This window comes from Anarhichas minor, unplaced genomic scaffold (genome assembly GCF_050575085.1).
Source record: "Anarhichas minor isolate MPS153535 unplaced genomic scaffold, ASM5057508v1 ptg000027l, whole genome shotgun sequence".
In the NCBI taxonomy this organism is placed as follows: Eukaryota; Metazoa; Chordata; class Actinopteri; order Perciformes; family Anarhichadidae; genus Anarhichas; species Anarhichas minor.
In genome coordinates, this window is record NW_027466473.1 from 12,634,696 (window position 1) to 12,652,580 (window position 17,885).

General features: G+C 40.5%; 3 protein-coding genes across 3 annotated transcripts; 1 reads left to right on the forward strand and 2 right to left on the reverse strand.

Moving 5' to 3' along the window:
- LOC142959933 (olfactory receptor 1E16-like) lies at window positions 1-3,738 on the reverse strand. Its single transcript, XM_076101452.1, has 2 exons — window positions 2,821-3,738; window positions 1-51 (listed from the first exon to the last, which is right to left on the reverse strand). The coding sequence occupies exons 1-2, from the start codon at window positions 3,736-3,738 to the stop codon at window positions 1-3; spliced, it is 969 nt and encodes a 322-aa protein (XP_075957567.1).
- A 2,225-nt stretch (window positions 3,739-5,963) lies between these two features.
- LOC142960156 (olfactory receptor 1E16-like) lies at window positions 5,964-6,944 on the reverse strand. Its single transcript, XM_076101808.1, has one exon. The coding sequence runs from the start codon at window positions 6,942-6,944 to the stop codon at window positions 5,964-5,966; it is 981 nt and encodes a 326-aa protein (XP_075957923.1).
- Window positions 6,945-8,191: 1,247 nt separating this feature from the next.
- Window positions 8,192-15,964, forward strand: LOC142959934 (olfactory receptor 2A12-like). Its single transcript, XM_076101453.1, is given in 7 exon segments — window positions 8,192-8,454; window positions 14,034-14,103; window positions 14,105-14,133; window positions 14,237-14,460; window positions 15,000-15,177; window positions 15,287-15,590; window positions 15,677-15,964. Coding segments are annotated over 7 exon segments (1,356 nt in total).
- Window positions 15,965-17,885: the final 1,921 nt, after the last annotated feature.

The window sequence follows — 17,885 nt, forward strand, 5'->3', positions numbered from 1 at the left end:
TCAGGTGAAAGAGCGTTGCAATTTTTGATGCGAGTAAATCAACCTCAATATCTTCCCGAAATGTGCAGCACATAAGTGTAGCAACTGGCTCGAGTAAAGCAAAGTCTCGAAAGCGTTTGTCAAACTCTGACAGACACTTGTCAATCTGCACTGTCAAGTTACGCACACGCCTTCCGTTGAGTCTCCAGTTCTGACGCGAGGTTTTGGAAGTTTCCCAAATCATGGCGCTACAGCTTTAGCTTCTTTAGTAGAAATAAATTGGAAGGCTAACTAATTAGCTCGCCGGAGTTTTGCAGTAGCTCGCGCGGTTGACCGCGCATATGTGGTGACCCGTGTGTTAGAAAATCAAGTGGCAAATGCCATGCGGACATCTAATTTTTTTTGAATGGCATGTGATCTACCCGCACTACCTCCACGATTGACTGGTCGATCGCGATCGACGTATTGGGCACCCCTGGTGTACATCATAGAGCTCACAGTCCCATGGGAGAACGCGTTTGAAGAGGCCTATGAACGTAAGAAGCTACGCTATGCAGAGCTTGCAGCAGAAGCAAAGCAGCGTGGCTGGAACACAAAAAACTGTCCAGTGGAAGTGGGGGATGCAGAGGATTTGTGGCTTCTTCGACCATCAGACTGCTGAAAGAGCTGGGAAGCCACGGTCAGGCTCTGCGGCAGACCATCAAGGCAGTCTCAGAGGCGGCTGAAAGAAGCAGCCAGTGAATTTGGATCAAGCGGAATGACCCATGCTGGGCTCCAAATAGATCAGCATAACCCACTTGAGAATCCCCACCTGTTAACCATTCAACCGTCTACCATTCTCAATGTTGTCAAGTTTGAGACAGTTGGGCACGGCACACAAGCTGAGGGCTGATCATCCTGCAGCTGGCCGCCCTTGGGGAGGGTGTATAGTGTTGAAAGGCCGAAACACTCAATGACACAAGGGAACATTACTGATGATGTGTTCTGGGCCCAACTGTCCCAAAATTCTACAACCTAAACCAAACCAAGATACACCCCACACAAGCTGGAAAATCCCCACTTGTAGATCGTCAACCACTCAAAACAAGGTTAATTTCCTGGAAGTGCTCACCACCTTGGCACAAAGGACAGACAAACATCATGTCCTGTGTTTTTTGATTCTTATGATTTTGCTGTTATATCATATATTTATTCTCTCCATAAAATTAAGAACATGTCTTGTTCTTTCTCTCCACCACACATCCCATAGCCTACTCCTGTTCCCACATACCAGCCTGTCCAGGTTCACTGAATGCGGATACATATCACTGCTTCTCCTAAAAAACATCCAAACATGCACACACACATTACCCACACATACACTACATCATCTAATCAAATCTCTATTCCCGGATTATCATATCATCACATACATACATCATTGTAACTGCTTCATATTATTGTCTACATGCCTGTCGATTGTGTCTGTCAATATGTTCATATGTCAGTTGTTTATTTTGTCACGTTAGTTTACCAAAAAAAGCACAAAAAAAGACATTTATACTTTCTTTGAAATGTTCCTAAGGAATAGGAAAATACATTTGTATATTTGCCACGTTGGGTTTTTGTAAGCACTTTATAGAAAAAGTAAGAAATACATTATCAGCAACTTCACTTGTTCTTGCAGTTCTGACACAATCAAACGACAATATTACTGTAAATCAGTTCTTTCAGAGAAGATAAGATGAAATTTTGCTGTCGGTTCACACACGAAAATGTGTCTTGCGTCACATACTCCAAATAATCAGCAGAGTAACATAAAAACTATTTTAAAAAAACAACTGCAAGGTCACCCTCTAGCAACGATCACAACAAGACTCTGTAAAAGAAGTATGGAAGTTATTATATTGTATGGTCCTTTTTTATTTTTTAGTTATTCTTAACTAATACATGAACTTTTTTTGACATTTGGGTGACATTACAAAATAAATCTATTATTTACAACAAGCCATTTTACTATATTGCAAATAATGCCAAAAATAAATTAATACTCAACTTAAATGATGTTAGAAAAGACAATCCTACTAATTACAAAGGCAAATTTATAGCAAATAAAACACCCAAAGAGATGGTGTACAGCAGGGGTCGGGAACCTATGGCTCGCGAGCCAGGTGTGGCTCTTTTGATGATTGCATCTGGCTCGCAGATTTCGGCTTTTCAGATAAAACATAAAATATTATCACTTGTTTTAATCCATCCATCGATTTTCCACTGCTCATGTCCTGTTCAGGGCTGCAGTTGGCTGCAGGAGCAATTGTCCATTATTTTTATTGGATGATAATAGCTGACGTTGGCCGTTGCTGGGTAAACAGGTAAACGCCCCCTTTTGACTCAGTGTTCTCGGTCGTTAGCTCAAAGCTAACCCTTCGACGAAGAAGATGGCGAAAAGAAAAAAGGATGAGGAGTATCGTACATTTCAGGACGAATGGACTGAAGAATTTGCCTTTGTGGAGAGAGCAGGTTCTGCGGTGTGCTTAATTTGCAATGACAAAATTGCATCGATGAAACGGTCGAATGTAAAGCGGCAGAAGTCGCAGAAGTCGCATTTATTGTGAGTATTACAACAACATTATTAAAAACAATAAATTCAGAGGCTTATTATACTCACATTTAGTTGAATTCAGTCTTAAAATATATTATATGGCTCTCACTGAAATAAATTTCCAAATATTTTGCTTTCATGGCTCTCTGAGTCAAAAAGGTTCCCGACCCCTGGTGTACAGCATAGACAATTCGTCACATCATGATTAATTTATTCGTTGTTATTTTAGATTTCCCTCTGATTCTTAATAACTTTTTCACTGATACTTTGATTTCTTGTGTCTGCAGAACATAAATGATTGGGTTCAGCATGGGAGGAAAAACAGAGGTCAGAGACAGGTTTATGATCCTGGCATTTGGATGTATATTTTCCATCAGCGTAAATGTGATTAATATTGGGAGGAAATAGATTGCCACTAATGAAAGATGAGCTGTGCAGGTTTTAAAGGCCCTGTATCTTTCCTGAGCTGTGGCCACTTTAGACAAAGCATAACCAATACATAAATAACTTAACACGATAAATGCCAGTGGAAACCAAAGAATTAGAGCTATTAACAAAACACCAAAGACATAGCTGGGTGTGTAGTCATTGCAGGCCAGCCTGTATATCTGGCCATGGTCACAGAAATAGCTGTTGATAACCACAGACTTACAGAAGGAAAGTCTCGTGAGAAGGCCAACTGCAATAAGAATAACAGTAACAACAAAGACCCAGAAAGAGGCAATCAAAGACAGCATGAACCTGTGGGTCACCTTCACTTGATAGTGCAGAGGGTAGATGATGGCTATTAGTCTGTCATAGGAGAGTGCAACCAGATTAAGAACCTGCATGGAAAGGCAGGTGTAGCAGAAAAAACAGAATGTCAAGCAGTCGTTGTACGGAACGTAGCGATGGTTAAACAGAAAGATGTCAAGAACTTTCGGCATCAGAGCAGAGCTACCAAACAGGTCCACAAATGCTAAATTAAAAACTGCAATATATTTCGGAGTTCTCAGATTATGATCCAAGTATATTACGGCCATCACAGCTGTGTTTCCAAGCACTGAAACAATGTAAACAAAAAATAGAAAGACATAATAATACTTGATATGAGGTATGCCAATAAATCCACGTACTATGAAGTATTCAGGACGCACAAAAGTGATGTTTTTCCCGAGAGCTGAGTTGAATAAGTTCATTGTAAAACTTGTCAAGCCTTTTCTGTCCACAGTGCAGTGGTTGATGTATAAGCGTCCTCTTGGGCGTGTCAGTTCTCACTGATCTATTGTTCTGTGTGTGATGATGAAGCTCTGTCCAGCTTTAAATGTTTTGACAAGAGTGGCTGACAAATCCTCCTCTGACTTCACATCAAATAAGGTCAAAGTCTGATCCCATGTGTCCATCAGCCACTCAGCATCAGACAAACTCCTTTTCAGTCTGATATACTTATCGCACTCATGTAAACACTTAGCATGCTTCTCAGCTAACCTGCGCATGAGCTGGCTGTAACTGGAACAGATTTCTACTGATGTAACTTATACCTCTGGCTAGTGTTGCACAGTATACCAATAAAAAATAGGTACTGCATTAGCCTGCCTTCATGAATGGTACGATTGGCCACCAAAGAGTAAAATATCATTTTACCATGTTTCTCAGTGACATGAAATGGACCAAATGGAAATGCAGTCCGGAGGCGAGAGTGACATTCTCTTCACAAACACCACTTCGACACAACACAATGCTTACTGCAGTCACTGTGGTGTCTTCTTGATTTTAGCGGCTGAACCCTCATCAACTTCTCACAGAACTTCATCTGAATTTATTATCATTTTGTGGGATTTGGTTTTGAAAGGATCTCGTCGTGTCCCGTGCTGCATTACCACTCTCTGCCTCATAAATTACTGATGCGCCAGCAGAGGCCTTATTACTAGCCAGCTGTCCGCTAGTTAGCTAGCTAGCATTTTAATTATGCCATGGTTTAATGCTACACTAGTTACAGAAAATAAGCCTAACAAAGTCGTCATTCATCTGGCGCTAACAATCTGCTTTCCTGCGCTGTCACAAGAGTGTGTGGATGAAGCATTAAGTTGTGACTCATTTACTCTGGCTTTCTACGCTTCGTAACATAAATATTCCACAGCTAGTTCTAGTCGTTACTATCAAACCTCACCTCGCGTGTCGTCTGTGTGACTTGACTTAAGCCGATTTAGTCTCAGGAAGTCAGCTCGCTACAAAGGTCACAATGGCGACAGCACACAAAAAAATGGCCGGCGCTCTAACAATCCTGCAGTGTTGATTTAAATGTGAATGTCCGTTCTTTTCCTATTTTACTTATATGCATGTAACACATCAACTTATAAAAGCTACAACAAAAGCGCTTCATAATAATCTGGTTGCTTTATAACTGCCTCCCAGGTCAACCCAAATAATGTGCATCAAGGCATGCTGCAACGACATGCTAAAAAGACACAGAGCCTCACAATTGGTTTCAGTAGCCTGAACCGGACTTCGTCTCTTGATGAGAACCTCCCTCTGGATAAATATGTCAAAACATTTGGGTACATTTGCATTGTTCATCTTTGATTATTTTGAAATTCAGACATTCAGCTCCAAAGAATCTACGCTTTCTGTGGGTGCTTCACAATAAAGTTCTTTAATGAAAGTCTGTACGTCCCTGAATGGTTGGAGAGGTTTAATGTAAAGTAGGGTTAAAAAACACAGTACAGTGGTTCAGAAAACAGAAGCAGGCAAGAAAACGAGGTGCGTCTCGGTGCTTTATAATTATGAGATATCCATGTCAATAAAGAAGCAGAAAAATATCCCAACATTTGATTGCAATGAATCTTTAATTATAATATATTTTATGAAAAATCTGCTTCTTTGTATTTTCTAAATTTTGCACAAAAAAATGAAAATAAAAACTATATAAATGTTCTAATGTACGGTGAACATGTGCAGAGACACAAACTTAGATCACAATAACTTCTTATCTTTGCATCATACAAGCACATCAGCACAAATTAAAAATGCTAATTTAGTTATTTAGGATATTAAGATAAGCCCCTTGAGATGGGTCATCATGTTTTCGAGGGCTTCTACACATAATATAACAAAGTAGAAACATTAACAAGTGAACAGACAATACAACAAACAATTTAACAGTTAAATATACAGACACAACAAATGGCCACAAAGCAGCCATGGACAGGTGGTTATTAAAGTCACTTAAAACATGTAACTTAGTCTCAAAATAGTAGATCAGCATAACAATATAATTAATTCAGAATAAATCCAAGCTGAATTTAGTGTTGAAATATTTACAATAGCTCCTGCTTAATACATTTTAAAGTATTATATTATTTTAAAACTATAATGTACAGGATGGCAATCCTAAACACAAGGCCCAAAATATAAACACAGGTGGTCATTTTATAACTTTCTTCACTTTAATTTTCGATTGCTTTCTGATGTTTAATATTTTTTTCACTGATACTTTGATTTCTTGTGTCTGCAGAACATAAATGATTGGGTTCAGCATGGGAGGAAAAACAGAGGTCAGAGACAGGTTTATGATCCTGGCATTGGGATGTATATTTTCCATCAGCGTAAATGTGATTAATATTGGGAGGAAATAGATTGCCACTAATGAAAGGTGAGCTGTGCAGGTTTTAAAGGCCCTGTATCTTTCCTGAGCTGTGGCCACTTTAGACAAAGCATAACCAATACATAAATAACTTAACACGATAAATGCCAGTGGAAACCAAATAATTAGAGCTATTAACAAAACACCAAAGACATAGCTGGGTGTGTAGTCATTGCAGGCCAGCCTGTATATCTGGCCATGGTCACAGAAATAGCTGTTGATAACCACAGACTTACAGAAGGAAAGTCTCGTGAGAAGGCCAACTGCAATAAGAATAACAGTAACAACAAAGACCCAGAAAGAGGCAATCAAAGACAGCATGAACCTGTGGGTCACCTTCACTTGATAGTGCAGAGGGTAGATGATGGCTATTAGTCTGTCATAGGAGAGTGCAACCAGATTAAGAACCTGCATGGAAAGGTAGGTGTAGCAGAAAAAGAGGAATGTCAAGCAGTCGTTGTAGGGAACGTAGCGATGGTTAAACAGAAAGATGTCAAGAACTTTCGGCATCAGAGCAGAGCTACCAAACAGGTCCACAAATGCGAGATGAAAAACTGCAATATATTTTGGAGTTCTCAGATTATGATCCAAGTATATTACGGCCATCACAGCTGTGTTTCCAAGCACTGAAACAATGTAAACAAAAAATAGAAAGACATAATAATACTTGATATGAGGTATGCCAATAAATCCACGTACTATGAAGTATTCAGGACGCACAAAAGTGATGTTTTTCCCGAGAGCTGAGTTGAATAAGTTCATTGTAAAACTTGTCAAGCCTTTTCTGTCCACAGTGCAGTTGTTGATGTATAAGCGTCCTCTTGGGCGTGTCAGTTCTCACTGATCTATTGTTCTGTGTGTGATGATGAAGCTCTGTCCAGCTTTAAATGTTTTGAGAAGAGTGGCTGACAAATCCTCCTCTGACTTCACATCAAATAAGGTCAAAGTCTGATCCCATGTGTCCATCAGCCACTCAGCATCAGACAAACTCCTTTTCAGTCTGATATACTTATCGCACTCATGTAAACACTTAGCATGCTTCTCAGCTAACCTGCGCATGAGCTGGCTGTAACTGGAACAGATTTCTACTGATTTGACTTATACCTCTGGCTTGTGTTGCACAGTATACCAATAATAAAAAAAGGTACTGCAATAGCCTGCCTTCATGAATGGTACGATACCCCATTTTATTAGTATGGTGCTTTAAGAATGACAGTGTTTTGAAAGAGTTGTTGACTATTTCCTGTGAGATGAAATGTTACATTGATGTGGGGCTGTGTATGTGAGTGTGTGAGTGTGTGAGTGTGTGAGTGTGTGTAGCGCTCTGCTTTAGAATAAAAATTGCATGGGAGCGGGAGGTTTTAACTTTGTGCGGTGTTGGGATCTGACCATGTGCTTGTGGTCACCATGTGCTCTGTAACAAAGGGATCTGACTTAGGCCTGCTTGTTCAGCCAAAGGACTGCTCTGGGTTGATAAAACACCAAACCCCCCCAAGAAACAATTTTACACCTACGTGTGAATTCTGAGTTTTGGCTGACCAAAAGCCAGCACTGCGATCCCATTGGACAAATAGCCACAGACACCCCAGGACCCCCTGTGGTGCAGCCCTGCACCACAGCCCTGCTTTTCCCTGAAACTACAAAACTCTCTTAGTAGGTTCTAGCCAACTACAGGCCTATCTCCAACCTCGCCTTCTTGTCCAATGTTTTAGAGAAGGTAGTTGCTTCTCAACTTCAGGACCACCTCAAACACAACAACTTGTCAGGATTTCGTTCAGCCCACAGCACTGAAACAGCTTTGCTCAGGGTGACGAATGACCTGCTGATGACCTGCTGATGACCTGCTGATTCAGTCCTACCTTTCAGGCAGAACTGAATATGTCTCACTGGGAAGATGCAAGTCCAGACTGCTCCCTGTCTCCTGTGGTGTTCCGCAAGGGTCGGTCCTCGGCCCCATCCTCTTCATTATTTACATGCTCCCCCTCGGTCGTGTCATCAGCAGACATAGGATGTCTTTCCACTGTTATGCCGACGATACACAGCTCTACATCAAAGCTGCCCCAAGCCCCTCTGCAGCCATGTCATGTCTCACTGCCTGTCTTGGGGAGATAAAGGCGTGGATGAGCAACAACTTTCTCCAGTTAAACAGTAGCAAAACCAAAGCCCTCCTTGTTGGCACTCCACACCAGGTTCAGTCATCCTCCATAACTCATCTCACCTTCGACGGTCAGGTCATCCCACTCTCCTCCACAGTCACTAATCTGGGAGTTAGGTTTGACCCACACCTGACCTTTAATGACCATATAAAACACCTGTGCAAAACCTCGTTTTATCATCTCAAAAACATCTCCAAACTCCGCCCCACTTTAACCCTGTCAGATGCAGAGAAGCTCGTCCACGCCTTTATCTCCTCAAGACTGGACTACTGTAACTCACTCTTCACTGGGATCACTGCCAAGAACATCCAGAAGCTCCAATACATTCAAAACAGCGCTGCCAGGATCCTGATGAGAGTCCGGAAGTATGAGCACATAACACCCATTCTGCACTCACTACACTGGCTCCCTGTCTCATTCCGGATTGACTACAAAGTCCTACTACTCACACATAAATGCATAAATGGACACGCACCTCCCTACCTACAAGAACTCATCACTCCCCAAAACTCCACCCGCACCCTCAGATTATCAAACAACTATCTCCTCCGGGTCCCCAACACCAAGCTCCGCACCATGGGCGACCGAGCCTTTGGCTCAGCAGCTCCACGCCTATGGAACAGTCTCCCTGACCACCTAAGGGCAACAAAGACACTGGTCTCTTTTAAAACTGGCCTAAAAACCTTTCTATTTAGGAAGGCGTTTCTGACCTAAATCACTGTCCGTTATTTCTTTTGTGTTTCTGTTCATTCAGTGTTTTTTTATGCCTACTAGTTCTTCTCTTATAGTTTGTTTTAACTATGTTTTAATTATGTTTTTTTACTATGTTTTTTTTTTACTATGTACTGGCTCTTTTATAATGAAAAGTGCGTTACAAATAAAATGCATTATTATTTATTATTCTAGCTCTTGGCCCTTCCCGTCTGACTCACGTCGGTGTAAGGAGGCACAGAAACATAGCTTGGCTGTTTTTAAAAGAAAACTCGGCCATTCCACGCGATTCATTTCGCTTGCAAGGAGGCCAGAACACAACGTTGCTGCTTTTAAAAGAAAGTCCTAGGTCACTAGGACTACTCAGAAAAGTACCATATGAAGTGTTTCTGCCCAAAGTGACAGAGTATCTCAAAATCTTGTTCATGGATGAGCTCAATAGGGAGCATGGGATTCACAGGTGGTGTCTAAAGCCATAAGGATGCTGTACTGGACCATCATGGTAAAATGTTAGCCAACACTTGTTTGGATTCATCCGATGTTACCTCAGTTGTAGTCATGACCTTTGGGTACTAACCAAAAAGATAACTTCCTGCTCAGAACCTACTTTTGATGTGCAAGTCTATTTCAGAATACGGTCAATGCCAGCGGGAAGCAGACTGTTTATTACATGATACAGTATGTCCATGAAGCCAGAATGAAAAATCGTTATCATATTTTCATACTTTCATTTCTGATTGTTTGATTCCTGCAGTCCTCCTGAGTAAGAAGTTTCACAACTGAACTGTGCTTTACTCCCTTGCTGAAAGCTGGAACAACTCTGTCTAATGAGGCTGTTAATGAGTTGTTAGTTGACACTGCTCTTGCAGGATGATGACATATCCAGAAGAGTTAGGTAAACAGTTTGTCCCGAACTGCGCGGTACAGTCAAGGGAGGGTGGGGGGGTAAGTTTGTAGACAGCAAGAACTGCACTGCCTCATGACGTTACAAACTTTCTGTGGCCTGGATTATTTTAACAACAAGCACAGAATTCATTTTAGTTTTACTAAAACTACTGTATTACTTGTTTGTGATCAAATCTGAATCATAGGAGAACCGCTCTGCATTAAATCTTCACCAATGGAGTAAACGCTTACTAAGAAGAAGTCACAAAATGTACATTTATTCTATTCCCCAGGTGTCACAACTGAATTTGGTCCATGAACTGGGGTTGTATAGATTGTGTAAAGGAGGGATTCGCATTGACTAGCATTGAGTAAAAAATTCAATTGACATAAGAATCCACATTCTCATCTTCTACAAATACCAAAAATAGATTATTGTAATAAAGTGCATCGCCACCTGAGACAATTCAAATTTAGAAAAATACACTTCATTTGACTTTCTGAACAACAAACAGTTCCAGCACGAAACATCCTGTAAAACCATTAAATGAAGTTTCTCCATTCCTTAATTAATCCATTTTTGTAAGAATTAAACAAGCGTGACATAACTATCACTATGTTAATGAGCGAGCTTTAAAGGTGCGGTTTGTGAGGAATTTAAGTTTAAAAGCATTAGTATGTTCAAAAGCGCTCAACGATGGATATTATATGATACAATATGTTTACTTGTGGAAGGTTTAAACTAAAAGGAGAGTTACTGAATGTACTGTGCACTGTGAGAGAAACCAGAGAATTTATGACACCGCCATAAAGTAATGCAAATCAGAGAGAGGGGGATGTTGCTGAAAGGTTTCTGAGCACAGACTTCAAGAAGGGAGGAGGACTTGGTCAAGGAAGTGGCCGACTGAAGTCCAAAGGTTTCAGCCAATCATTGAGCTGATCGATGGGCTGAGGAATGTGTAATATGAGACATTTCAGAGACTTTGGAGGGACAAAGGAACTGTGAATCCCCGGAGATAATCAGACCTCCTCCGGACCATGGGGCAGATACACCAGTCTGTCGTGTGGTGCGGATTGGGCCTCTATTGCCTTTTGTTTGAGAAATAATTTTGAACATAACAGGTTAAAGAAAGTTAACCACCTGCTGACTCTCGCTTCACATATATTGCACAGACATGAGGGTCTATTTCTCAAAATGTCCCTTGAATTTAGTGCACATGCATACATAAAACTTAATTTTCATCTTACTGTATGGCCTTGCTTAGTTGTCATACACTATTGCATCATTACTTGGACTTTGTTTTCCAACTAAATTTCAAGATGAACAATAGTTGGTCTCACGAGAGACCCAATTAAACCAAGTGCGTCGGTAGACTGACTTACATAGGGTTGAAAAATGTTCTGTATCATTTGTGATAGTCTATGAAAACAATACATTTTAAGTTGTATATTTATTTTGAAGGATAAATAAATCAAACGCCAAGTGGCAAAAATAAATAAATGTAAAGTACAGTTGTTTATCCCTAAAGTGTGTTTTAACATTTTACATAAGATCTTTATACGCAATAGAACTGCACTCAGTTCTGTAAGTGTTCAGTAAGGTTAAAGCAATATGGAGATGGACTAAACCCTAACTCCTGCCTTGGAGGAAGTCCATTCTAAATTCCCGAATACTTACATTCAGAATTTTATTAATTTCTTCTGGCTCAGTGTGCTGTGTCTAAAATAATATTAGAATCTACTCCAGAGACTATTAAAGCTCCAGGGCCACGAGAGATCTGAAGTCAAACTATTACATGGAGTATTATCCGAAGGGATTCACTATTAAGGTATTGTCGCCAAATAAATGAAATTAGCTCCCTGGGTATATTACAGCTGTTTAGAATGTCCCAAGGAGAGAAAAATCCTCTGAAATGACATAACAGAAGGCACTAAGAGGGCAAAATGACGGGACGCATGCTCTGCCTCAGGCCTGCAGGGAACGGCTCATTACACTATTTCCAATTCTGCAAAAAACATACAAAAAAAGCTTGCAAATTTGCCTCTTGAGGGAATCAACCACAGATGCAGTAGGGCTACAACTAATGATTTATTATTTATCAATTTATCTTTCAATTAATTAGTTCAACAAATCAATTGACTATTTCTTCTACAAGATGTTGCAAATGCACACTCTTCACAAAATCTTATCATTTTTATTTTAGAAATGACTTAAAACAACATTTTCTGTCACTCAACCAATTAATCAACTATTCATTTCAGCACTTGTAAAACATACTTTAGACTTTCCTCAACTACAAACTGTCAACTCTCTAGCAGGGCGACTCCGGGGAATCGCAGCACAACGCCACTGTAGCTTCTCATTTGCCCTCACGAGAGGCCTGAACTGTTGTTCTGCTCCTGTTTCCCAGAGGACAACAGTCTTGCTTAAACATGTTGTGACCAAACTGACTAATTGATCCTGAGAGTGTTCGGCCCCCAAATACAGACAGAGACACAAATATTTATCCCACAAATGATGCAGCTTATTGTTGTTCAAGTACTCTTTGTCTTTGCTCGTCTTTTTTTTTAGTTTTGAAAGACATACAACAATTCCCACCACTATGTGTTCTGACTCTGACATTTCTGGCCTTTGATTGAGCTGCACTTTCTTTATCAGCGTGGTTCAGTCTGAAGTGAAAATAGAGAAAATAATTTGTATTTATTTATTATTTATTGATACAATGTTAACGTCCTTTTGGGGAAATCATTTTCGTCGAATGTTTTCTTTAATTTGTGAACAAATAAACTCATTTTCTGAATCTGCTCTTTTGATAGATGATCTATAGATTATGATAGATCTACTATAGAAGATGCATAGCCCGAGTATTATACTGTAACAATAACATCACAACTGATAATGACTGACACAGTAAGCTATAACATGCTTAAAGAAAGACTAAATAAATAGGAATAAGATAGTAAGAGATTGTGGATAAGGGCCAATAGACACGGCAACATGTGAAGAAGGGGAGGACTGGCACTGCTCAGTGGTCAGCATTTACATGAAAAACCTTGTCCTCCTTGACCACCGTGTGACTGTAATTAACTTTAGAAAGAAAAAGAGAGTTGGTATTCATCAAATGTTGACAGGCTTTTGGCATGTACATCTATAAACCTCAAACTGCCAATGAAAATTTCTGTAACCCCAGAAATTCATCCAATTTCCAGATTATTGATCGTTAGGCACCTTAATCCTAAACTGAACGTCACACGACAACTGATCTGGGGCGTATCTTCGAACACTTCCAAACTTTTGACATGTGGCCTTTACTCTCGTCAAAGTGAAACGTACCGTATTTTAAAAAGAAAGCAAAAATCTCACCTTCGTGTCTCCGAGTATGTTCTCGAGTGTTGCTGGTAGTGTTAACAGCCCAGCAGGCCTAACTTTGTGTTTCAGTCCCCATACTTTCCTGTTATCCTCCTGTCCAATGATATAAAAGGTTCCCTGACCGATAACATAATATTTTGTAGCTCATGTTATTATTACACAACACTGTATGAAGATATTCTAATGTTTTTACACTGTATGAGAACACTAAACTTGAACTTAGACCAGCATATTTAACATTATAATCCGCTTCAGTTCTTTGAACAGCACTAGTGGGCACATATATTTGCAATGTACCATCTATATATTTAGTTAACAGTCATGAGTAGGCCTATATTTTGTCCACACTATACTGTAGGCTGTGTATTTTGTGCTGCACTCCTCTGTTTATAGTTCCAAATATAGATCCAGATGTAGCCTACTGGACAGAGTTCCTCATACTTAAATTACAGCAATATTTCATTCTGACTTTTCCTGCACCAAAAATGTTCCTATGTTTACTTTGGGTAGAGGCTAAACATAACGCAGGTAAAGTAGAGCATACCCTGTATTTTCATCAAGCCTACATTTTTCTACTGTAGCCTACCATGACGTTACATGGTTTATAGGGATGTGTCATTATTTAAGTTTTGCAGAACGTCATTGGGATTCATTAAAAAAGAGAGAGAGAGTAGAGCTGTTATGGACAACTTGAGAACGCTTTTCTTTTTTTCTTCCACTGGGACAAAGTTGTATCAACACACCGAGCGCTTCCTGCCTGTCAAAAAATCTCTATAAAACAAAAAGGCTGCTGCTTGTGTTGGTCAGTCTGTCAAGGCCGTCCGGTGAGGTAAGCACTGATATGCATCTCAAACTCTGTGACACACTGCAAATACCATCCCTCCCAGTCATGTGTGCTGTACTGACGCCTATCTGCCTAACTCTGCCTTCAGTATGTTTCAGGTGGATGAGAACTACACACGGGTGTCAGAGTTTGTTATTGTTGGCTTCTTAAATCTCCAGCCGAAGTATTTTGACCTGGTAGCGTGGAACTTCTTCTTCCTCTATGTGACCACAGTGGTGGGCAACCTTCTGCTGGTGGGGTTGTTTGCTTTGAAGCACAGCCTCCAGAAGCCCATGTACATCATCATGGTCAGCCTGGCCCTCTCAGACATTGGTAATAATGGTGTTGTTTGAATTTACCTGCAATTACATCTTCTGTTCTCAGGTTCTAGTGTATTAGCTACTGCTTTAATAAACAAAATATTACTCCTAACAGTCATATTTAAAACAGTTAAACAAACATTGATGGTCTCATTGGTTGTATAAATTACTGTTGTCGACCTTGAACATGATAGAGGCAACAGTGGGAATATGAGAGAAAAGAATCAACATCTCAATAATCGAAGTGCAATCCAAGTTTCTGGTGAAAGAAGTTCAAAGACGTAGGCCAGAATGAACCACATATTGGTGTAAAAATCAATGGACATCCCAATTTTGTCTCCAGTAACTGGTGTGAAGGGTTTCAGGTTGAAGAAACAGTATGAATCAGTCATTCAAGTGTGACATGACATCATACATTTGAAAATGAATGTGATCCTGAAATTGCATGGTATGTAGTGTTCTACATGAAATAGTTATTCATAGTAAAGCAGAACGGCTGTCGTGATCTGCATGTCTTGGTTTTTCTTTTCGCTTCCTCTCTTCTTCCTCCAGGCTTTACCACCGTAGCTTTACCTAAACTAATCGCTCGCTACTGGTGGAATGACGGGAGTCTTGGCTTTCACACTTGCCTCTTTCAAAAGCACATGATCCACTATTTTGGCTCCTTGAACTCCCTGATTTTAATGACTATGGCCCTGGACAGATATCTGGCCGTCTGTTTTCCTCTCAGGTGAAAAGAAGCTGTTTGATTAGTCTAACCTCTACGCACTGGAATATGACAAAAACAAATGATTCTCTTTTTTCTTACCCTCTCTTTATATCCCCCTTTCCCTCCTCAGATACTCGATGTGGATGACAAACACAACCATGACAGGCCTCACGCTCCTCTGCTGGGTGGTGGCACACATATTTACTGGCATTAGCACTGTCAACTTCACTAAGATGTCATTTTGTGGGCCCAACCAAATCATACAAGCCTTCTGCGACACCATCTCTCTTACCGCTCTAGTGTGCGGGGACACCACGGAAAAATTAAACACCGCCTTTGCTGTAGCAATGTTTATTCTTAATGGTCCTTTAGCCTTCATCATCTTCTCCTACATTTGCATCGTCGTCTCAGTGCTGCGCATGTCCGGTGGACAGGTGAGGTTCAAAATTGACACATATATTCTGTCTTTTTATCCTATTATCAATAACTGCCTTTAACATGAATCCGCTGTTCTCCTCAGGGCAGAATGAAGACATTCTCTACCTGTGCCACCCAGGGCTGCATCATTTCTATCTACTACATACCGCGTTTCTTCGTCTACTCTGCACGTTTCTTTCCTAACCTGACGATGACCCCTGACAAGCGCATAGTCACCACCCTCTTCTACAGTTTTTTCCCTCCACTGATCAACCCGTTTATCTACTGTCTGAGAACCAGGGAGATCAAGCAAATATTGACACGCTGGGTGAGGAGACGAACGCGCGTTACGCCTTCGAAATGTGTCCAAACTGTCACTGTCACCAAATAAAAACTGACAGGTAATCCGGGATTTTGATGATACAAAAGAAAATCAAGGCATAGGTCTGTCTACCCTCTCTTTGTCCTGCTTTCGCTTTATGTGTACCATTACTGCTTTAATTCCTAAATAAAAAGACAGTATGCATTCAGTGACAGGTTCTTGACTGCTGCGGTTGGACACGTTCTAAGACACTGACAATATTTCCGTCCCCTTAAAAATCACATAAAGAGAGAGAGAGAAGCTGCAGACATATCAGATATGGCCTGTCAAAAACACAACAGAACGTAGATTTCTGCCCTCAGAGTTCCAACTGTTTGGTTGTATTTTGCTTATTCTTGCTCTTCTGTGAATTAGTAGTTGGCTTTCTTTAAATGATGACTGTACATTTTAATTGTATGGACCCAGTAATATTGCCCTCCCCATTTCCTACTTTCATAAGCAATATTACTTTACTTTTTAAAAGAGGGCTACACATTCACACTACTCTTATTCAGTCCACCTGACTCTCTAATTATAATATTCATACAAGTCATACAAGGTTCCTGAATATTTTTAAAAGAAAACAATAAGTCAGTTGAATACAAACATATGTTTGGCAATGATTTAAATCATTCATCTAATGTATTATATGGCACTTGATGGAGTATTTCATCCAAAGCACCCTCTGCTGTCCGTTTACAGCACTGGTGGTTCATGTTGCTGTTCAGGTATTTTGCCAGAAGATGGCGACATCCTCAAACCTGACATACGGGTCGAACGCAGATAAAAGAAAATCATATCTTGCCATGCTGTTTGGCTTATGTTTGGTGGATGTTATCCCATAGTGACATGCCCATATGCTCCACACAAATATGAGTCATGAATGTGTGGGTGTGGCTTTTTTAATGGGGCTCCCCATCCATGCCCACCCTGCCTGCTTCATTTTACACCCTGTTGTAGACAGTCGCACATAATCTGTCATTCATGCTGTATACTTGAATGTCACTGTTGTTAATAATATCACATATATTGTAAATGTTACTGCAAAATGTTTACTCATGCAGACTCACACTACCTGTGAAACAAGAACGCGTCTGTATAAAGAGACTGGTGTATTGTTCAGAGGGCGGGCAGCAGCAAAACTGAGTGGTTCGATGTGCCGTTCTGAATGGTACTACTGTAACCACAATCCTCTCTGTCTGCATTTAGACTCTTTAAACAGTGTGTGTGTGTGTGTGTGTGTGTGTGTGTGTGTGTGTGTGTGTGTGTGTGTGTGTGTGTGTGTGTAAATACCAGGAGAATAGTTGCATTCATGTCACTGTGTGGACACAGCATGATTGCAAGGAGGGGATGAAAACAGGGAGGAGGAGAGGAAAAAAGCTACACCGGAGTTCACTGAAGGCAGCAAGAAGTCCAGTCAAAGTAGCTACAGCTGTCATCTTTTAATGAAATAAAAATGTTGCAAACCTATTGATGTTCAATGTTTATTCAATTGAATGTTCCATTTCTGTAATTGAAAACAATCCCCGCGGTAATGGAGCATCTCTTGTTTGTTCAGTTTGTCATCGGCAAACTATGTCGGGACGGCAGGCTGAACTGTGCTCTGTGCTCCACTCTGTTCTTCCTGCTGCACTTTGGTCGAATGACTGTTGTGCAAACTGGACAAGTGGCTTAACAGCATCACATGGTTGTCACAAGGAAAATGATGCAATTAAATTGTATTCCTTCCTGCGTGAAGACTTTATAAGTGTGTCGTCTTTATTGAATGTTGAGTGAGCGTACAGTAAGACATTTCTTCCACTGATAGACAAGCGTTGGTACGTTTCTGACGGCCCACCACTGATTCTCTTTCATGTAAATTGACTGTCAAGTCTTAACTGACAAGCAATATTTTCAACTATTGTTGACTTTAAGGTGGTGTCACGAGTACTTGTCAACCACCTTCAGAATC

Coding starts and splice junctions, on each gene's coding strand:
- LOC142959933 (XM_076101452.1), bottom strand. CDS start 3,738: ATGAACTTATTCAACTCAGCTCTCGGGAAAAACATCACTTTTGTGCGT. Junction 52..2,820: donor CACAAGAAATCAAAGTATCA/GTGAAAAAGTTA, acceptor CATTTCGGGAAG/ATATTGAGGTTGATTTACTC.
- LOC142960156 (XM_076101808.1), bottom strand. CDS start 6,944: ATGAACTTATTCAACTCAGCTCTCGGGAAAAACATCACTTTTGTGCGT.